The sequence below is a fragment of the Odontesthes bonariensis genome, chromosome 23 (assembly GCF_027942865.1).
Source record: "Odontesthes bonariensis isolate fOdoBon6 chromosome 23, fOdoBon6.hap1, whole genome shotgun sequence".
NCBI classification, from domain to species: domain Eukaryota; kingdom Metazoa; phylum Chordata; class Actinopteri; order Atheriniformes; family Atherinopsidae; genus Odontesthes; species Odontesthes bonariensis.
This window is the reverse complement of record NC_134528.1, coordinates 10,513,747-10,536,240: the sequence shown is the minus strand read 5'-3', so window position 1 is coordinate 10,536,240 and position 22,494 is coordinate 10,513,747. Positions and strand designations below refer to the sequence as shown.

Below are 22,494 nucleotides of genomic sequence, written 5' to 3'. Positions count from 1 at the left end.
CTTCAGGTCTCGAGCAATAGTTCTCCCGGCTTTTTTCACTCAAAATGTTCTATACATTCAAATTACAACAAATTAAGTTACCCACCTCCTCCGAAACACGGGTCATGTCTCCGGTATCCTGGATTTGGTGACATCTGTTGGTACAAATTGCAGATGCAACCAAGAAGAAAAACCTCGAACCTATAACCCCAAACGACAAAAAGATGTTAAAGCCCATTTGTCCCTTCTGACCATCTGTAGAAACACAGCTGATGGTAACCACTCAGAGCATTTTCAGGTTGTAAAAGCACAAATTGTCCACGTGTAAAAGCTCTAAAGTGCCTTTGGATAAAAGTGCAGAATTAATAACATGTCAAATGTAACAATTCAGATATATTTAAACTTCAGATCTCAAAAACATTGAATCTCAGCACAGAGCAGAAACTCTGAAATCTGTACCTCCCACAAATTTACATTTTCTCCTCCCAAACCGGGAAGGTTGACTATTTAAGCCCCGTAACACCAAACAACTAATAGGATGAGAGTGATGCTGAGGGTGGGATACTGTCCTGTCATGAGCCACATATTGGTGCTCCACCTCACATCCGTGTTGGCCGCTGCCTCCGTCATCAACCAGAGCAGCAACGGGTCTCAAACTCACAAGCTGCTCATTGGCTTCCAGGCTCCCTGGAACATGTCCTTCCCCTTCAGCGCCCAGCGGCTGGGCTCGGCCATACAGATAGCCGTGGAGAAGGTGAACACCAACCCCTCCTTCTTGGGAAACTACAGTCTGGATTTCGTGTTCAAGGATACAGACTGTAATCCCAAGGAGTCCCTGGGAGGATTCATCCACCAGGTGTGGAGGGAGAATGTGACGGCTCTTTTTGGTCCAGCGTGTCCTGAAGAAGCTGAGGTATGATTAGTTTTTTTGTGCTTCCACAAACCCTGAAATAAGGAATGAATTGGTCACCTGTTTAAAATAACAAACTGTATCTGGGTCATTCTGCAGGTGCGTCTGAATTTTGTTGTTGGTCTCTCTCTTAAGAGAGATGACAGTAAACGTTTTACCCACGTTGCACGAAAGGATTCGCACCATTTTTCTTTAAAAATGTCTTAAACAATTAGATCAAATGCGTTGCTGAAATGCAGCGTTGGTGACACGACATCTTATCTATGCGTGAACTTCTCTGGTGTTAAAAATGAAATAACAAAAATAAACAAGTAGCTATTTTCAATCATTCCTGTGCGCTTTAATATATGCAAAGCTGTTGTAATTTCCAACTACATTGAATACAGTTTAAGCCTCTAGAAAATATTTTAAGTTTCATAATCGTGCTTCATCAGTTAATCTAAGACAAAAGAGGCTGATGCATCTGCCAAAGTCGAGTCCCGCATCGGACGGCCCTTTGCTGCATGTCATTCCCCCTCTCTCTGCTTCCTGTCTCTCTTCAACTGTCCTGTCCATTAAAGGCATAAAGAGCCCAAAAAAGATAATAAAAAAAACGTGGATTTGGTGCATATATGTAAGAAACAGAAAGTGTGGGAAAAGGCCGGTGACAGGACACTCAAACAGCGATTAAAACAGGGATAAAAGTTCAAGTTCAAGTTTGTTTGTCATGTTGTTTGAAATGTGTCAAACAAGAAGACGCCACAAAGTGTCACAGCCTACGGGAATACCTGAAAAACATTCACAATGAGGTGAAAAGGATCAAAGAGTACACGGAATATGGAGCGTAAAAAAGAGTCTTTACGGTACAAAGGAACGTTAGAGTGTAAAGAAGAACATGTTTCAGACCTTTGTCTTCCATCTGTGCTCGATTGTTTCTTCATAAAAGTGATGCTGACAAAGGGAAATACTTCCATGAGGATTGTGGGAATGAAGACGATATAATTTGTTGTCCAATAAGACTTTATTTACTGAACATGACGTCACTATGATGTGACAATCAGGTCAGCTTGCTGAGTGTTCGAGTCGTTTCCTCAACTGTCTTTTAGTTTTTTTAAGATCTCCATAAGCTTCAGATGGAAGATGCTGTACTTTTAACTCATCCTAATATTCTTTGTATTTTTGACACTTTGCATGAGTCAGAAATGTATTTGCAAACATTGTAAGAATGGAGCGAGATTAATTGTGCATAATCAGATCTATAAAGGGTCATTTCCAGGCCAGTTCTTTTGCTTTTAAACTTCCTTTGCCCCTCCATGATAATCTGAACTTGGATCTGTTTCATTGGAAATTTATTTTTTTTGTAGAAACCTAACCTCACATAATGAACTGCCTCCAGGTTACTGGTCTCATTGCATCAACATGGCACATCCCAATGTTTGGCTTTGTGGGACAGTCCTCCAAAATGGACAACAGTGACATCTACGACTCCTACATCAAAATCACACCCCCGCTTAAAAGAAGTTCAGAGGTCCTGGTGAAGACGCTGGAGTTCTTCGGGTGGAGCCACGTGGCGATGATTGGAGGGGGCTTGGAGACGAACACCTGGGACAAAGTTGATGCCTTGTGGAAAACAGTCGAAGAGCCACTAAAAGCCAAATTCAAACTGACGGCGGAGGTGAAGTTTGACGCCAGCGACCCTCTGCTGCTTCATCAGAACGTCAAGTACATCTCAACAGTTGCCAGAGGTAACAGAAGTAATCTGTGGCCAACGGAGAGCACAACGCCACATTTTGTGCCTCTAATCTGAAATAAACGTGTGACCCTCCGCCCTCCAGTTATTGTGGTGCTGAGTAACAAAGAGGACTCCATGGCTCTGCTCCTGGAGGCTCAGCGTCAGGGTCTGATGAACGGCGACTACGTCTTCTTCCTGGTGCAGCATTTTGAGGTCAGTGAAGGCGTGGTGAGTAAAAGCCTTTTGAGCACATTAACGGCAATACACATACTTGAATAAACTGCAGAGAGATGGAAATACTGGAAAAAAGGTAAGACACGTGACTCAGCGACGTCCTTCCGGCTGAAGCTGGTTGCATTGATGACTGATAACCAGAGGTGGAAAGAGTACGGAAAATTTGTACTCAAGTCAAAGTACTGTTACATTGCTTAAATTGTGCTCAATTAGAAGTAAAAGTACTGGTGTTGAAAAAATACTTAAGTAAAAGAACAAAGTACTCAGTACTCTAGTACTCAGATTCAGCTTCCAATTTCCAATTGAAGTTTGGAAAAACGTTGCCTGTTTTGACGAGTCTCGATTTCAGTCGCAGTCGAATTAGTGGCGGAACGGAAAAATTCCGCTTTCCGCGAATGCGTCGATTTCCGCTAACGCGTAAACGGACTGGAAATTAAATTTTAGGTCAATTTAACACTGAGGCTGTGTTCGAAACCGCATACTACATACTTGCAAACTGCATACTTCTATTCTGCATACTCATCGATCAGACAGTATGCAGAGCGTTTACCCATAATGCATCTCGCTCCTGCCCGAGCCGAAATCAGCCGGCCTGAAGCTGATTTCACTTAAGCTCTAAACTCTGTAAACTTTAGCAACATTTGAAACATTTTCAGGCGAGAAAGTAGTCGTTTAGATCCCCAACGTGTTGAAAACCTGACAAAATACCGGCTATTTACAATTTTGTTCCCACGAATTCGGCGCTATTTATTACAGGGAAAGCCATTACGATACAATTGGTGCTTTTGTTTTGAAAACAGGAAGTGAACCTACCCTCGTTGTAGCTAGCTTGAAACTGCCGTTTTGACAGGAAATGACGATCAGCGACGTCACGTTACGTTGCATCTTGGGTAGTTTGAGTATGAGTAGTAACCTCATGATGCATACCCAACATTTCGGAGAATCTAGTATGCATCTGGGAACTTCTCGCTTACTAAAACTCGCTTACTAACTCAAAAAGTTAGTATGAGTAGTAGGAGTAGTAGGAGAAGTTTCGAACACAGCCTGAAATTTAATTCCAATTTTACAGTCCCGGGTTAACTCGCTTTCCATTTAGGGACCCCTGAGGGGTCGCTTTCATTAAGGGGTCTCTAAATGAAAGCAAGTTAACTGAAATTGAAACGTTTTAACGCAAAATTAGCTCTTTAGGCAAGATTAATGTGCGTACGCTCTATACGCACCTTCTGTAAACGTTCTAAATATTCTATAAATATGTCACAGACAGTGAAAATGCCTTGTTGATGTGAGAGGTCAGAGGAGAATGGGCAGACTGGTTCCAGACCCCTGGTCTCGTGCTACATGTCAACAGAGAGCTGGGAACCTGAATATTAATTAGAGATGCAGCTCAGCACTGTGCGCCAGGTTTTTTTTTAACCAAAAACAGCTCAATTACAGTGAAATTACTGCAATGATGTGACTATTATGAGGCCAGAGTGTAAACAGGTGGCACACACATGAATGCATTCGGTTCACTGACACCATCAGGCTGACCAATGGCAGCTTTGCAGACTGATCTCAGCCAAATTAATAACCTTAACACGGGAAAAATAAGAAAGCAATATCATACAAGTATAGTTGTAAAACTTCTTCCTGCAGTGTGTTTTAAGCTTGTAAGCTGATATCACGGTGGAGCTCAAACAGAGTTTCACAGCATCTGGACGCTCTCTCCTCAGTCTCACTGCTCCGCTGTGCAGGTGTGTTACCTGCAGAAACCTGCGCCTGCTGCAGCGTTACGTCCTTACATTACTCGGGCGCGATCTGGCGGCCAATAAGGATTTGCATTGGAAGAAAAAAAAATCAGACGTATTTGTAATTCGTTACTTCGTTACCCTGCTGATAATACTGTAAAGTCTGGCTTGAACTAAGATTATTATTCCCAAAAGGTAATGCCTGCGTCATGAATGCATTAACTATTAACTCGGAGGCGACATCCAAGTATTATATCGTGTTAACAAGGAGCAAATGATCAAATTAATGATTATCTTTTGCCTCGTTAATTTTCATGTAAAGCCCTTTGTGTTGCATTTCTTCATGAGCTGTGCTGGGAAATTAAAGTCTAGTGGCACTTTAATCGGATGATCGAGCTCTGATCAATACGCAACCCCAAATACAATCACATTTAGGATAACCAAGCCAGATGAGATGTGTTTTAAGTGTTTAATTATTAACTTTATGATCATAAAAGTCGTGTGCTTACCTGTACGTTCCTCTCTAATGCACTTCCACTGCATGATGGTCGATTAAAACAACTCACATCTCCTCATGTGCAAAGCTTTTGGAGGAAACAGTTCCAGAGACTTGCTGAGGGTTTAAGGCCCCCAGAGGATAACATACCTTCAGGAGTTTTTCCTCTTGTTGCAGAGAAAAAAACCCGCCAAAGTAATTTAACAGCCAGCGTGCATATAGGCTGAATAAACCCCAGACTTCATTGTTGGGCCACTCTTCTGTGTTTAACATATCTTTTAAAGGCTAACGTTATCACCCTCCAGAAGTTTTATGCACACTTCTTGTTGTACTGACAAACAGAAAAACAGTGGGTAGAATTTCCTCCAACAGTTATGAGAACTATGAAATAATAACCTTCTGGGATTCTAACTTTCACTGCATCACAACTCAATTTCTGAAAAAGAAATATTGGACAAAACTCGATTAACTTGGGTGGAACTGTGGAAAGTAATTTTATCCAGAACAATGACTGAAATCCCTTTGAATCTACATATTGCAGTGAGTGTAATGACTAAACTAGTGTGATTATTTTCTTTAAACCAGTTATTATATGTGGTTTACAGTGAGAGTTTCACTAATTGCAGACATTGACAAAAGCAGTTTCACTGTTTGGTCAGCTGAAATAATACTGTGGGTGGTGATTAACAGTATCCAGCAAGCTCATTAAGCTAACGCTCAGTGTGAGTTATCTACAGTACGGCAAGCTTTTGCAGCTGTCTCATTTTAATCGACCCAGACTGAATGAGGGCTGTGCATGCGCCTCTCCTTTCAGACCGGGAGCTTTACTGCCCTCTTGTGTGCCAAAACGCGAGCTAAAATGTCCTATTTTACTGTTGTTCCACTTGGCAAATATGGGCACAAAGACTTGAGACCAGTCGTCGTGGTTCATCATAGTTTGTTTCTTTTGAGTTGTCAAGTAAATAGTCTAAATGTGTTTTGTTCCCTGTGTGATTTTTATCACAGAGCCCTCTTATGGTGAAGAAAATACATTAAACTCCAGAAGACTATAAAGACCCAGAAATACTATGACGCATTACTGTTACAATGACTTTTATGTTGGGCCCTTTGTTGATCTATATCTCACAGAACCAGTTTGGATTATCTTGTGCTAATATGGTGTTAAAATGCACTAGAATACAGGAAATGGCATCTACTTAATTAAAAATGTTCAGGGGGAAGACCCTCAGACCCCTTAAGGCTGAGTTAGGGATTTATTTCCTTCACACATCCATGTCGCTGTGTTCTTGTCTGTGCACGCCACTGGTTTCAGGGGTTGAGAAATAAAGGTTTCAGTGAATGTTGACAAGTTTTTTTTTTTTTGTAATTCACTTTTTTATTGCAACAGTACAACAAAAGGAACAACATCTAAATGAACAATAACAAGAAAAAACACAACATAACATGAAAAAAAGACAAAACAAACAACAACCCACACACAAAACAATACTCGCTAAAAAATGTTTAACCCTCCTGTTGTCTTGCGAGTCAAAAGTGACCCTCTACCATGTTTAGCTGTAGAAAAAATACCATAAACTATCTTTTTCCAACTTGAAATGTTATGCCTTTTCCTAAAGGGACCCCATCATTAGAAAAAGTCACACTTTATTTTTGTTTATGTTTCCATGTGTGCTGTACACCACTAGGGTACAAAGATTGTCTTATGGGTCATTTTTGACCCGTGAATTATAAAAACATTTAAACACCAGAAAAAAGTTCACTGTTTTTTCCCCTTTCAATATAATTAATTCAGAAGTAATTACTTCACATTTATATAATAGCAATAATAAACCTTTATTATGTAAAAGAAAACTGAGAAAACAAGAAAAGTGTTGGTCCAACTGACAGTTGGTTTGTGGTTTAAAAAAAAAAAAAAAAAGTGTAATCCTGAAAACTGGTGATTGTCTTTCTGTATTGTGTAACAAAAAATAAATGATAAAAAATGTATTGAATTGAGTTGAATAGATAAATAACAGGTGGTTTCATCATACAACATAGATTTTTTAAAATTGGAATTAAGTTTCTTTATTTTGGGGCTTTGGTAGGGCGGCTCATTTTTGACCCGTAGGACAAAGGGGAGTAAACAGAATGTTAAGACCGCAAAAAGGGTTAAATAAACTAAACTAATCCAAACATAAATCAAATCAAATCAAATTTATTTATATAGCACATTTCATGTACAAACAATTCAAAGTGCTTTACATAAAATTAAAGCAATGCAGCAGGGATAAAGATAAATTACATACTTCAACTTACACAGGGTTAACATCTCCAGCATCTCACCTGGCTCCCTCACTCCCACAGTCTCCATCCAACAACTAATCAGACTTTTCTCACAGTTAGGACACATCTCGCTGTCCACATAAAGATTCATCAACATTGCCCCACCAATCAACCATCTCGCTCAACACTTATGAAGGGCCTCCATAGTTTCATGAACATCTCCTCCTTATTGTTCAGCCTGAAAATCAGTTGCTCGTAGCTTTGCTATTTTGTTAATTTCTCCTAACCACTCTTTAAATGGTGTAATATTTTTCGTTTTCCAGTGTCTTAGAACAACCCTGGACCCTGTAGTAAGGGCCAATCTACACCATAAAGTTTGCTGGAATGATAAGTCTATTCCCTCTGTTATTATGCCCAAAGTACATAGGGCGGGGCTCTGAGATAAATTTGTCCTGAACACTTTGTTGATGAATAATATTACATTTTCCCATAGGTTTTGTGTCATTTCACATTCATACAACATGTGTTCCCTTACTCCTCTCACATCTCCAGTATAACTCGGATTCACAGAGCTTTAGTCTTGCCATCTTACAAGGAGTCCAATAAAGCCTATGTATGATTTTATATGTAATTAAGCGGGTCTGTATTTCTATAGATGTCTTATACCAGGATCCGGTTATTTCCTTCCACTTCTCCGTAGTTATCTCGCCCCGTAGATCCTCATCCCATGCTCTCTTGAGACCCTCAAGTTTTGGTGGGTGGGATTGCCTATTAAGACTGTAATATGTTGACGAGTTTTTAAAGAAAAACCTTCAAGTTTAAGAAAGTACCGAAGCAGCGAGCCCTTTAAAATCACAGCATTATAAAGGAAAATTAAAGATGTCGCATCACCAACTCACCGTGTGTTCTTTTAACAGGATAACTTGTGGAAATATGGCCCGAACAGCGGGATAGACCCCGATGCCATCAGAGCTTTCGACATGACTTTTATCATCAGCCAGAAATCTTATGAGGGAAACGAGTACAACGACTTCTTCAAGCAAGTTTTTCAAAGACTTAAAGGGCATCCTTTTCAGAGTAACCTTACATCTGAGAGTGAGGCAAGTAGACACCAACGACGTACATTTTAGATATACTGATGAGGTTTGATTACATGTTAGACTTTAATCCAATTGACATCCTTTCTCCTCACTTTATGAATTTTAGGTTAGCCCCTACTCTGCCTATCTGCATGACGCCGTTCTTCTTTACGCGATGGGACTGAAGGAAGTTCTGAAAGAGGGCAGAGATCCAAACGACGGCCGGCAGCTTCTGAAAACACTGAAAAACAAAAACAACATTAGATTTTATGGTACCTATGTGCTTTAATCCTGGCCTCGTGAAGTTATACTGTGCAAAAGTCAGAAACCCAACATAAAATGTGTCTTTACGTTATAAATATTCAGTCTGCGGGGTATGAGGGAGTTCACAGATTTGTAGGAGAAAATGTAAAGATCTGAAGGTCCAGAGTCACAAAGTGGTCAGTGTAGCAGAAATCAATGACCAGTTGTACATTTTCTGATATTAGCATCGCACAAACAAAAGTTTATCATCAATGCAATGCTAACTCAATCAAAACCACCTCCGAAGACCCTAATTCTATTGAGAATATAGCTGCATGTGTTCGTAAGATAAGAATCCCTGAACGTCAAGAACTTGCTGTGTATATTGAGCACACATTTGATGCTTGGTAATTCTTCTAGAAGAATCCAGCCACACTTTACAGGTTTCTGATCGAGGGCCGTGAACCAGGAAGTGATGTTTGAATGCACAAATACATCAACATAGCAGTTCAAAAGGTTCTGATCCCCAGGGTGTCAAAACTGTGCAGTGATGCCTGATGCTGGGACCAAATGTTTCCTTAGGCTTAGAGGTAGGAGGTGTAGTAGTGAGATAATTAGGGTTAGGAAAAGATCACAGCTTAGCTTAACATTTCAAACCTGATCATAAGATGCCTTGTGTATTTCCCTGTAAACACACTTTCTACCACCAACCAAGCACACGTTTTTCTGTTTACAGGAGCTTAAAAAACAGCTATGATCACTTGAGAAAAACATTGAAAAAGGGTTAAATAGCATCTGATTTGCAGCAAGAAAGTTTTATTGAATTAAGTTGGGGGGGTTGAACCACCAGGACTTTTGTCACTTTGTCAGACAATACAAACAATACTCGCTGGACACGAACGCCAGCGTCCTCCAGAGGGTTTATTCTACGCCAAAGACTTGAGACATTGCAATAAGAGACTACACGAGGAAGCTTCTTCTTCTTCTTTGGAGGCTTTATGGGCGAATAGCGCTCAGTTTAGGCGCATGTCCGCCCCCTACTGTCCTATAAGAAACAGAGTTTTCTTTCCCTTGGTCTCTGGTATTTGTGGAGGGTAACGTGTATGTCTGATGTATGTGCGTGTGAGGCGTGTGTGCGTGTGTGTGCATAGCCAATCTAGATTCTGTCAAATAATCCTGTTTCCTTTAGATAGGTGAAAAACATACTCTGTCTAATACAAGTGAAAAAATTAACTAGACTGATTGCCTTACCCTGACTCCTAATCTCTTGGAGAATTTGTCTCCTCTGAAGTACATATTTACCACAAAGAAGTAATGCATGTTCCACTGATTCTGGCTCCCTGCAATGCTCACAGAGGCCTGATTGGTGCTTCCCTATGCGGTGAAGATTCTTATTTAAACAAGTGTGACCTATTCTGAGTCGAGTGATTACTCTTTCCTCCTTAGTACCTCTGATTGCTGTCCTTCCCTTTAAACCCACAGTTTTCTGAAAAATAAACAGATGCCTCCCCTTCATAGCCCTTTCCCAATTGTCCTGCCATTCCTTAATAAAATAATCTTTAATAAGAGACTTACTTTCTGCTCTACTGATAGCGACGTCCATAAATGGACCATCTGCCACCACTGCTTGCTTAGCCATCTGGTCAGCTTCCTCATTACCCTCAATACCCCTGTGGGCTGGGACCCACATAAATGAGACTTTCGTATTACGATGTTGCCCATAAAGGCTCTCAAAGGTCTCAACAATTAAATCTTGTCTACTAGTAGACCTGAAGGATTTGATAGCTTCTAGCGCGGAGCTTGAATCGGAGCATATAATTACCTCCTTTATGTTGGCACTCTCTAACCAGTGAAGGGCTGCTAAAATTCCCAACAACTCCACTGTAAAGACTGCTAGATTATCTGGTGTCCTCTTTTTAACAGAAACATGCAGAGATGGGATGACATAAGCGAAGCTTGTGCAACCCAAATTGGGATCCTTTGAACCGTCTGTGAATACAGAAATACAGGAGCCATACACTAGTCTTAACCTCTCCTCCACAAGCTGAATTACCACGAGGAAGCTGGATGAACACTGGGTGTAAGTAGAGGGATGACAGGTGCAACACATGAGGCTAATGACGAGGACACAGGTGCAGACAATGATGATATGAACAGAGGAATCCTGGGAATTGTAGTTTCAGAACCGGTGAGGAGGCTGGCGACGTTGGACGTGGAAGTGCAGGAGGAGCAGAAATGACACAATTACCCAGCCAGCATGTCCATGTGGGGCCCATAAGGTTTAAATTTGGGCTGCAGATAAGGGTCCCAAGTGGGTTTGTCCGCAGTTTCCACGGTGGCCTCACCTGTGTTTGCCCATATGGGTTTCAAAGTGCAACTTGAAGGGTTAGGATTACCCTAAGCCTTAAATTATTCCAAAGGCAATACAGATAAACACACCACACAAAGTAAAAGAATGTTCACATTCAAATTGGCTAAATGCAAAGTCCAACTAAAGCCACACAGCAACTTGAAACCCATATGGGCAAACACAGGTGGGAACCTTATCTGCAGCCCAAATTTAAACCTTATGGGCCCCACATGGACATGCTGGCTGGGTAGCCATTTGCTGAGTGAGCTGAAGCCAAAACCTTATTGTCTTGTTATCAGCTCACAGGCTATTTAGCTCAGTTCAGACCACATTTAGCCAACAAGTGCAATTATACAAAGGAAATACCGCCACACCAACAAACAAGTGGGCGACTGTATTTCTCTAGAATAAAATAGTTCCATCTCTGGAGGCAATAATCTCACAGACATGTGAACACAAAAATAATCTGAATACTCTGTCATTTTCATGGACAGTTTAATGAAGCTGCTCATCATTCCCAGGTGCCTCAGGACTAGTTCACTTTGATGAAGACGGGGAGAGAAATCTGGACTATTCCATTTACGACCTGCAGCATGTAGGAGACGACATGAAGTTCGTGCCCATCCTCCATTTCGAGAGTCAAACCAAAACTGTCAGGTAACCTCGCAGCGTGAACGCATGGATCGCATCTGGTTTTTGGTCAGAATAACACACAATCTCATGAAAATTTGCATTTTTAGACCAACATCAGAGTTTGCGTCTGTGGTTTGGCCAAAAGGAAGACCCCCCACAGATGTGCCAGAATGTGGTTTCAACAACGAACTCTGTGAATGGCTCACAAATGGTAAAGTAAAACAAGTTGTATGTGCTGCAAGTAAATCCGCGCCCTCCATTTTTTAGCTGACCGCCTGTATGATTTACTCAGACATCGCTCTGCTGGCTGTGCTCCTGACCTTACCCATCATCGGTGTGGTGGCAGTTTTGTGCATCGGGGTTCTCATGCTGCAGAAGTTCAGACTCCAGAACAGGCTGGAGGACTCCTGCTGGTGGATTATCACCTACAGCGACATCACCATCATCAGGGAGCCCTCTGTACGGGCACTGGGGACGAGCTGAGGGCGATAAAGGGTGCCCCTGTGCTGTTTATTTCCACTGTGTTGTGAGTTTGTTTGTCTTCCTTTGTGTCTCCTCCAGGGAAACCAGGGTTTATCCCAAAGCTCTGCGGGCAGTCAGAGCGGAAGCGGCAGCTGTCAGACCAACTTTTCCAGCCACAGCTATGGCCTGAAGGACAAAGCTGGCAAAGAGAACGTCTTCACTGTCATTGGTCTCTACCAGGTAAAACTTTTCCTCTGCTATGCTATAGTGCTATATACTGTACCGTGTGCTGAATCCAAAGTTCAGGTATTCTCTATAAAACAGATGCTTTATAGTATGTTATAAACAAGAAATAACAAAAAGCCATATTTTAAACAAGCTTAGCAAGGAAATTGTGGGCATTGTTGCAGTGTTTTGCCTTTGTCCACACCATGAATTTGTTGAAGTATCAAACTTGCACTTCATCATTTAGCCAACACATAATGAAATTTTGTGAACTTTTGCATTGGCTTTTAACTTTCTGTGTTAAGCAATAAATACTCCCAAAAGAAATTGGAGTCTTTGCTCTTCGCTTTAAGGCATCTACCCCAAGGGAAATATCTCAAACACACCATCAGGCTTTGACAAAATGGCAGTATGGGATTCCCGAGGATTGGAACAGACCAGCAGGGTGGTGATTAGCACCGTCGCCTCACAGCAAGAGGGTTCCAGGTTTGATTTCCAGCTCGGGCCTTTCTGTGTGGAGTTTGCATCTTACTCCCAGCATCCAAAAACATTGCATGTCAGATTAATTGGTGACTAAATTGTCCCTAGGAGTGAGTGTGGATGGTTGTTTGTCTCTATGTGGCCCTGTGACGGACCCTGCCTCCTGTTTAATGACAGCAACCCTGAGTTAGATTAAGCGGGTATAGAAGATTGATGGATGGATAGCAAAACAGACCGTTTTGGCACTTTTTGTATTACAAATCAGCAGAACATATTGGTTCCATTTGCAATTAGGGATGGGAATTGTTAAGAATATAGCAGTTACGGTTCCATTATGGATATCGGTTATCGATTCAGTTCCTTACCGATTCTCCCTGTTATATAGCACAAATATAGTACAAATGGCTTTGGTTTGCAGTAAAAATTTTATTTCAAGTATGCACAAATAAATGAACATTGTGACAATGATCAACTTTTGCACATTAACCGTTTTTGTGCTGAAAAATTAGCATGTTTGCCTTTTCAGGAAGGATACGAGACCTTTCAGGACTTATTATTAATACTCATACAGTATGTCGCCAACATTATTACAATCAACAGGACCTGGAAGTTTTACGTTACCTGCGACTTTTGAGACGTTAGACGCTGCGCCACAAGCTCAGAGTCGCCGCCATCGCTTAGCAGCGAGTCAAAGACTTTACATTCGTGCAAAGTAACTGCATGCTGTGTGGTCAAATGTTTCAGCTTGTTGGAGGTATTTACCCCTTTGATGTGATCACAGCTCTGCACATGGTGCACCTGGCCTATTATTGTCCTTTTTGGTGAAATATAACCAAAGCGCTTCTATCTCGACGCCATGTTGGAAACATTCTGAGCCAAAATACGAAGCATCAGATGTTAGCAGAACCTATAAACGGGCGCGTTAGGCAGGCGGATTAACGATTCCACGAAATCCAACTGCTGGGAGTTCTCGATTCCCATCCCGATGCAATATGTGCGTCAGTAATGCATGTAAAACTCTTCTGTGATACAAGTTCCTTTGTAAAACCAAATTAAAACACAACCAAAAAGTAAAAACTGAAGGGCTTCTTACATGCTCAGATCGTAGGAGGCTTTATTTTTTACACCACCATGAGCTCATAGATGGCCTATTGAAAGTTAAAATTTAGCATCAGTGTTTTATTGCTTATGAAATTAACTTTATGTGTAATGAACAAGAATAATTTCTCTTGCAGGTTACTTAGTCTCCCTTTAAGGTGTTTATCTTAAATATCTTTCTGGCTGATTTCTTTCTTTTTTTTTTTTAACTTACAGGGAAATCAAATAGCCATCAAGTACCTCAAGGACCACGAAAGCTGTAATTTCCAGAAACCTTCAATCATCGCAGAGTTCAGTGCGGTAAAGTTCCTCATCTTTTTACGTATTACGCATACATTTTGTGTACTTTGTTAGCATAATCATTTAAAGAATAGTCATTCGTAAGGGGTTGAAATATTTGCTGAACGATGTTATAGAGGAAACATTAGATGAGCTCAGAAATGGCGCAAATCTTTTCATATCCACATGAATGACGTGCACTCTTCATCCACTTTAAGATGCACTGTGTACATAACAATCTTAAACTCTTTAAGAAAGATGAAAGAGATGAAACACGAGAACTTGGTGCAGTTTTTCGGTGTCTGTGTCGAGCCACCGAACATCTGTTTGGTCATCCAGTACTGCAAGAAAGGCAGTCTGAAGGTGAATGAAAAAATCTTTTAAATCTTGATTAAAATGAAATTACAACCATTCGTGGACAGATATTTTACTTCGAAAATGTGTCGTTTTCTTGAAGGATATTCTCAAGGATTCAGATGTTGATCTAGATGGGATGTTCAAGCTGTCATTTGCATACGACATCGTCAATGTGAGTGTGTGTGATAATGGAGTAAGTTTATGTTTAAAGTGGTTCAGGAAGTACCTCAGCTGATGTGATATAATATTAGCTTTCTATATTTTAGAAACAAACAAGGTGACGAAAGATGAACAAATAGATAATTTCTCAATCCTGAAGGAAATTTGTTTATTTGTGATGAAGGGAATGGAGTTCATTCACAAGAGCAGCCTAAAATTTCATGGGAACCTGAAGCCGAGTACATGTCTGGTGGATAGCCGACTCCAAATCAAACTCTCTGGCTTTGGATTGTGGGAGGTTAAATATGGAGGCAAAAACAACATCCACCCACCGGAAAACCCAAATTACAAAGGTGAGTGGATTGAAATCAATGCCGATCAAACACCACCTTTATCGCAGTATGATTAAGGAGGGTAATGAGGTCATTTGAACTTATGGCAGAGATGTACTGGACAGCTCCCGAGCTTCTGAGGCAGGTCGGTCTGCCAGTTAGGGGAACACCCAAAGGTGACGTCTACAGTTTCAGCATCATCATGTGGGAGCTCATGTATAACTCTAAAGCTGGACCATATCAAGACATCAATCTTGATCCTAAAGGTTGGCACAATTCTTTCATTTTCCTTTATCCACCTGTGTATTTCTAAGCCGATAGATGGTGGCGCTATTTCAGCTCGGGCTGGGTGTTCTGGCCTAAAAGTAAAATCTCTGATTCTGAGGGGATTTCCCTTTAAAAGTCAACAATGTCTTTCTTTTCCCATCTTGAAAACATTACTTAGAAAATGTCTCTGACAGATTTACCTTCAAATTCACAGTGTTCTTTTAAAGTTAATATGCTATGTTGGATGTGGGAAATCTTCCCATTGGAACCGTAAACCACATAATAATTGCTAAAACTGATTGTAGAACACTGTATTCATGAAACATGAGGCTAACATGTCTATATTTCTTTTTCTGTATATATTAGCATTAAATCCAGTAGTCAAAGGTCAAAGTTTAGGTGTTTGTCCTTCAGAGAGACGTAGCTATATATCCAAATATCACGGCAATCCAATAGTTTTTCTAAAGCTTCAAAACTTTAATTGTTTGCTGATCATGAAATTAAAAGAGACCACGAATGTCTGCAAAGCTAAATATCATGACAGACCCATCTAATACAAAAGAATAAAGAATAAAAGCCACTAACATGACTAGAAATAGTCAAACAAACTCAACAAGTTTCGGTCTTGCTTTGTTCCCCTCAGAGATTATAATGCAATTGAGGACACCTTTCTTAGGGGAACCTCTCCGACCAGTGCTGTCTGATCAGCTGTGTGAGGAGAAGGTCAACACACTGCTGAGCGCCTGCTGGACTGAAAACCCTGAACACCGGCCGCCGTTTGGATCTATTCGGAGGAGGCTGAGGAACATCAGTCCAGAGAGGCCCGTTATTTTCTTTCTACGTGTGCCTTATCTGCTTCAAGCAGCTGTGCTTCGTTTATATTTGAGTTAGCGTGTGCAGAATTCATCAATCAGTTGAAGTAATGCATGTGCCGATTTTAAAGATGTTTTAAATGCCTAAAGTCTAACTTTGCACCACAAAGGAATTTCCGAAACCTTGGCATGCTAACAGATTTCCCACTCAGTGGTACTCGGATATGTTTCTGAGATATCCTCCTTTTGCACAAATGAGCAAATTCAGATAATTGCGACTTTCTGTACTATAGTCATGCAAATATCCTGGATAATATGGTGGACAAGTTGGAAAAGTATGCAAATCACCTGGAGGAGGTGGTGGAGGAGCGAACTGCCCAGCTCACGGTGGAGAAAGCCCGGGCAGACAAGCTTCTCTCCAGCATGTTACCAAGGTACCAGGTGTGACTGTATCAAAATTAATCACATTGTTTATGTTCTTATCAATGGAGTCCATGAGTCTTACTTTGTCTTGTTGGTCGTAGGTACATTGCAGATCAACTGATGTCAGGGAAGACTGTGGAGCCCCAAAGTTATGACATGGTGACCATCTTCTTCTCAGACATTGTTGGTTTTACCTCCATGTGCTCTGTCAGCTCTGCAATGGAGGTCGTAAACTTCCTCAATGACCTCTACAGTCTGTTTGACGATATCATAAAGATGTACGATGTCTACAAAGTAAGAAGCATCAGTTATGAGTTTTTATTGCAGATAATAATAATCATCAGCAATAATAGTTGAATTATTGCTGATAAAGGTATCAGCAAAGCAAATGATTGTTTTCCTTTTATTAAACTCTCTATATTTTGGTAAACATGTTTATTGACTTTCATTGCAAAGAGATGAGAAAAGTCATTCGACTTTCTGTCCAGAAATGGAGCAATATTATGGACATCTGGTTAGCTTAGCTTAGCTTAGCTTAGCCATAAGACAGAAGACTGAAAAACAGCTGGGCTAACTACAACTAGGAGCACATCTGAGCATCAGAAAATCTACCTACCATTAAAATGCACAGATTGGGACATTATATTCTATTTGAAAAGAATATATACAAAAACAGGCAAGACATTTCTTGTCTTTATGCTAAGCTAACTAGCGGCTAGCTATATTCATACTTGAAGATAAAAATGGTGTCCAACTCGTAGCCAAAAAGTACAACAACACATTTCCAACTATTTTTGTACCTTTGAACCTTACATTATTTTTATTAAAAAACTATAATTTCTTAAAAAGAAAAGAAAACAATTATCTTTGTGTCTTCATAAGGTAGAAACCATTGGTGATGCATACATGGTAGCCAGTGGCTTGCCTATCAGCAATGACAACGAGCACGCTTTGGAGATATCCACAATGGCTCTACATTTCCTCGGTGCTATCCAGGTCTTCAAAATTCCTCACATGCCGGGCAAGAGCCTTTCCATCCGCGTTGGCATACATTCTGGTAATAAACGACACCTACAGGCACATCTGACATTCAACTTAGCGGTTGATTTTTTTTGTTTGTTTTTGTTTTGTGGTGACAGTAGAGCCTTGTTTGTGTATTTTTAAGTGCTATTTGACATTTGTACATTAAATATTTAAAAGGAACCAGAAATCCTCTCAGTATGGCTTTTATCTCATGCATTGGGACTAGATAAATTGAGTATAAGGGACAAGAAAACAAGATATTTCTGGTTCTGATTCAATATATTTAAACTCGTTCCTGTATGCAAAATGTTTCCTAAATAGTCAAAGTATAGTTGCATGTTTCTTGTAGGTCCAGTGGTTGCTGGAGTGGTGGGCACCACCATGCCTCGCTACTGCCTCTTTGGTGACACAGTGAACATGGCCTCTCGCATGGAAAGCAATAGCTTACGTGAGTGCACTCTTTTTCAGAGGTTATTCCCTCATAAGTACCCAGAGTTTTGTCCGAGAGTGACTGAGTTGTGAGGTCAGTGACTGACAGCAACGTAAAAAAATGCAGATCCAAAAGATGGAGCCGGTGATTTTAGCAGACAATCTATATCCCCTCCTTTATCTATGTTCCCAAGGACTGGGAGAGTGTGGATACCAGCAATGGGCTTCTTTGAATATACTTGGAAAATATACTCACCTTGTGCTAACTTAGACATCTGTTGCCTGACCAATATGCCTGCTACTGGGGGAATCTGCTAGAGGGCATACCAGAGACCTCAGTCTGCACAGAACATCTGTATTTGTAGGAAGTAAACAAGGAATGTGGTTACGGGAAATGAGGTCAGTATTTGGTTTATGTTAAGACTACAGCAGAAAAGGTTGTTGTATCAAAAGGTGGTAATTCAGGCCTCTGAATAAAAGACCTCTGACATCTGGTCACAATTTGCTTAAACGCTGCCTCCACAGGTCACCTGCTTTGGGTAGACGAAGAGGACATTCACAGCCAGTGTTCCAAACAAACAAAGAATCTGCAGGGCAACCATCAGAGGCAATTAAATGAAAGTTCTGAGTAAAGCTGCCCCCCCCCCCCCCTGGTTTGGATGTCTTCCAGTTCTGGACAAATCAGAGATTAACTGAATAGACTGTTGGCACAGTGACCAAAATAATGATAAGCTGCAGAAGATGGATGGATGGATGGATGCACCATCAGTTTTGATATTTCATAAATCAAATATTCTGGATAACACTGTAGATACCAAGATCTCTACAGTATAAAATATCAACTGCTGTTATTTTTGCAGCATGTATATATATATAATTATTAAAATGTATTTTTTAAAATTTTATTATTTTTATTTATTATTTATCATTTATTATTTATTATTTATTTATTTTAAAAGTTATGTTGTATAAAGTGTTGCCCTACCTTAAAGTGTTTTCTTCCTGACATAACCGCTGGCAGAAAGTGGCTTTTTAAATCTACCCAATTGGTCCAGATTGAGACACCAATCTTTCTCATTCAATCCCACCAGATTAAGATGTTCAACTTTGAATGATATGTCTTAAAAGTGACTGAAAGGTTCCCTACATGTGTAATGCTGCCGGTGCACTAGCTGACAGGACATTAAGATAGAAGCCTTCATTCTTTTTAAGCACTTGTTTATGGCACACAGCTCTGAGGATTCACATATCTCAGTCCACGGCTGACATTCTTGTCCAGGCTGGATCATATGAGATGGAAGAAAGAGGGGAAATTGAAATGAAGGTGACTTGTCTACATGTTTTTTTTCTCAATCACATATACAGCCTGTGCTTTTGACACGTTGTGATGAGTGTGCTTTCTCCCCCCTGACAGGGTAAAGGGCTCCAGAAGACCTATTGGTTATTGGACAAAATTGGATTCAATCCTCTTGCTGTTGCCCACGGCTCCCCACAAGCTAACAGTCTCAACATACAAAAAGAGGTAAAATTAGAGAAAAACACTCACATCACAGAGAGTGTTTGATTTAATGAAGCACTACTCCAACTTTTACAGTTTGGTTCCTCTGTCTCAGCATTTATCAACATGTATATTTACATGTTGTGTTTATATCATTTCCAATTAAAGAAAAGATTTGAATGATTTGCAAATTATTATGTTGCATAATGTAAATAAGATTTGTATGTCCAAGCACCGTAAGAACACTGGGCCTCATGCAACAACCATTCGTACAAACAGATTTGTTCTTAAATCGTGCGTACGAGGGATTTAAAAGAATTTGCGCATTCACCATTTTTTCACGTATTTTAAGTTTTCTTTCAGGTACGAACAGAATTTACGAGTGATCCAGAGCTGTCGTAAAATAGTCTGCTGTTATTCAAATCAGGTTTGCTTGACTAAGCAAAGGCTTTGTATGCCTTTATTGGATAGGACAGTGGAGAGAGACAGGAAGCAGGGGGCAGAGAGAGGGGGAACAACATGCAGCAAAGGGCCGTCCGATGTGACACTGGAACCGGGGCCAGCTGCAGCGAGGACTATAGCCTCTTGTACATGGGGCGCCTGCTCACCCCACTACGCCACGGACCACCCCATGGATTGTATATTTAATTACTTTGAAGCAATCATAAATAGATATATACATTTATTCATACACCAACAAGTAACTTGTCGAACGAATACAAATTAAGAGGAACTTTCGGGCCATGGCTGGACTGCCGAATATAATCGGAGCAACAGACTGCACACAAAGATGGGGCATGGCCATTTCTTCGCTTTAGCAGGTTCCGTTATTCCACTGCTGACGCTGCTAAAAATGACAGATTTTCCTTTTTGGATCTCTGAAAGCAGAACTTCAATCTCAGAGCCCCTAAAGTTCTTCTTCTTGACTCAACACTTCCTGGCACAGGAGAAAGGAAGCCTTATGGTATTATTTTGGGGCGTGGAATATGCAAATGTATTATCCTTGTGCACGTGCACTTAAAGGTGGGGTAGGAGATCCTGGATTTTGAGTCCAGCGAAGCTGCATTTTGAAAATACACAGGTCAAAAGTCCCAACCCCTTTCTTCAGACTTCCCCCCGAAGCCACGCCTCTAGAGTACATGAACGCGCAATGCTTGTTCACGAGCACAAAGGTGCACGAGCGCTGTTCTGACAGCAAGCATCGATTGGTTTGGCTAACTTTTGCTAACTTTTTCTCATGGCGGATTCACAGGTAAGAAAATACCTTTCAACATCATAATGAACCGTTTAATAATGCTAGGTGCTAGCCAAGCTGGCTCTAGTTTAGCTTCCTGCCAAGCTTCTGGACGCGTAATTCGTTCACGCACAGGGGGAAGGAGGGGGAGGGAGGAGCAGATTGCAGATTTGATAGACGCATCAGAATCCAATCATCGTTAACAGTCCGTTCAGTATGATTGGATAGTGTTTTTCCTGGATTGTTCGTTCTAGAGGCCACTAAAACTTAAAATTTTTGTGTCAAAACTTTTAATTAATTGGTTGCAATGGGGGTGGGAAGAGTATTTCAAGCAATATGTAAAAAAATGCTCCAGAAAAAGAACCCCTACCCCACCTTTAAATACGCACGGGCGGCATTCATCATTTACGTTAAAACGGTCGTTTACACACTTTTTCCCAAGTTAAGAGCGTTTGTTGAATCTGACGTGTGTTCGTACGAAAAAAGTGTATCTTATTCTTTCGAATAAAAATACGAAAATGTTCTTGCATGAGGCCCAATGTCCTGAATGTGAACTAATGTCAATATATTGATCCGTGTTTGTGATGTCTCTGCTATAGAAACCGGAAGTGAACAGAGCCGCAGACGCAAAGGGCCAGAAAGTCCGACCCATCTCAACGATGACTGCAGTTAACATCTAATCAACGGGAATATCTGAAAGTTATGATGTCATATGTCTCACAGAATGCCACAGAACGCAAGTTTCTTCTATCTGCTTGTCAAGAGGAGGGCTAGAAATGTGTGGACAGAAAATGGAGTGAAAATGAAAGAAACTGACTTCACAAGGAGCAAAAAGTTCAATTTCAGTTCACTTTGCTTGGACAATGTGATCCAGTTCAAACTGCTTATTGAAGAGTTTTGCCTGTCATGACTTGACTCAATGATTTCCTCATGCAACAGCAGAAATATCTGAGTGCTAATCAAGAAATTCAAACATAATTGCACCTTTAATGGCGGTTCTTAAGTTGAGAGGATACTTGCAGATGCGACTGTGCCATAGAGTCAAAGCAGAGCCAGAGAGGAGGGTTTACAAACAAGGATGCCTGACAATTTCACAGTAAATCCTGAGAAGGAAAGCAGCTTTATCTTTATCTTCAACTAAAAGGAGACCTGTAGATTGTTCCACCGAGGATCACGTTATATCCCGACTGATTTACGGCTGTAGTCAAACAAAAAGTAGTGGAAGTGTACCTCTGTCAACATAAAAGAGTGTAAGTGTGGTAGAAAACTAATAATTAGTGATAAGAAGGATTTAAATCAAGTCCCTAACACTTGATTAGACACTTTAAATTAAGTGGATATTCTATTTTAAAGCCAGACATTTAATTTTATACAGTTTTTATATACTGTAGCTGTGATGACTTAAATCAGTGCTTCTATTCCCAACATACCATCACCGTTTAGCCACCTGAGTCGTGTTCATTGTGCTACTGTAACGGAGTCTAATTTCTAAATATAATATTTACCTACAATGAGAAAATCCCAAGAATAAAGTTTAAAAGAAAGGGGCAAAAATCTTTTCTTGAATATTTTCAGTGAATGTTTATTGAAGAAAGAAGTGAAATAATGTATGCGTCATTACTTAAGATGATCAAAGGCATTAATATGTGCTAGATACAGAGTGTATTTATGAGATAATGCGAAAATCAGTCATTTTAAGTGAGAGGGAGGGATGTATTTATACGTTTCTTGAGTCCTGAGTGACATTCCCCTCTTTGTTTGACAATGCTTATGTAATTACATGAGTTTTTAG

At 40.5% G+C, this 22,494-nt stretch overlaps 1 protein-coding gene across 1 annotated transcript; it reads left to right on the top strand.

Moving 5' to 3' along the window:
• Positions 1-553: 553 nt before the first annotated feature.
• Positions 554-19,534, top strand: gucy2g (guanylate cyclase 2g). The gene is made up of 21 exons (XM_075458226.1): positions 554-892; positions 2,265-2,613; positions 2,704-2,813; positions 8,237-8,419; positions 8,526-8,670; positions 11,513-11,648; positions 11,732-11,835; positions 11,917-12,083; positions 12,186-12,326; positions 14,106-14,189; positions 14,427-14,531; positions 14,626-14,697; positions 14,869-15,037; positions 15,127-15,282; positions 15,927-16,104; positions 16,389-16,529; positions 16,620-16,812; positions 17,401-17,575; positions 17,891-17,989; positions 19,203-19,294; positions 19,385-19,534. The coding sequence occupies exons 1-21, from the start codon at positions 554-556 to the stop codon at positions 19,532-19,534; spliced, it is 3,288 nt and encodes a 1,095-aa protein (XP_075314341.1).
• The last annotated feature ends 2,960 nt before the right edge of the window (positions 19,535-22,494 follow it).

Excerpts from the sequence above, each read along its gene's own strand:
- gucy2g (XM_075458226.1), top strand. The coding sequence starts at position 554 with ATGAGCCACATATTGGTGCTCCACCTCACATCCGTGTTGGCCGCTGCC. Across the intron at positions 2,614-2,703 it reads CATCTCAACAGTTGCCAGAG|TTATTGTGGTGCTGAGTAAC; the intron begins GTAACAGAAGTA and ends TCCGCCCTCCAG. Across the intron at positions 14,532-14,625 it reads GCAAGAAAGGCAGTCTGAAG|GATATTCTCAAGGATTCAGA; the intron begins GTGAATGAAAAA and ends GTTTTCTTGAAG.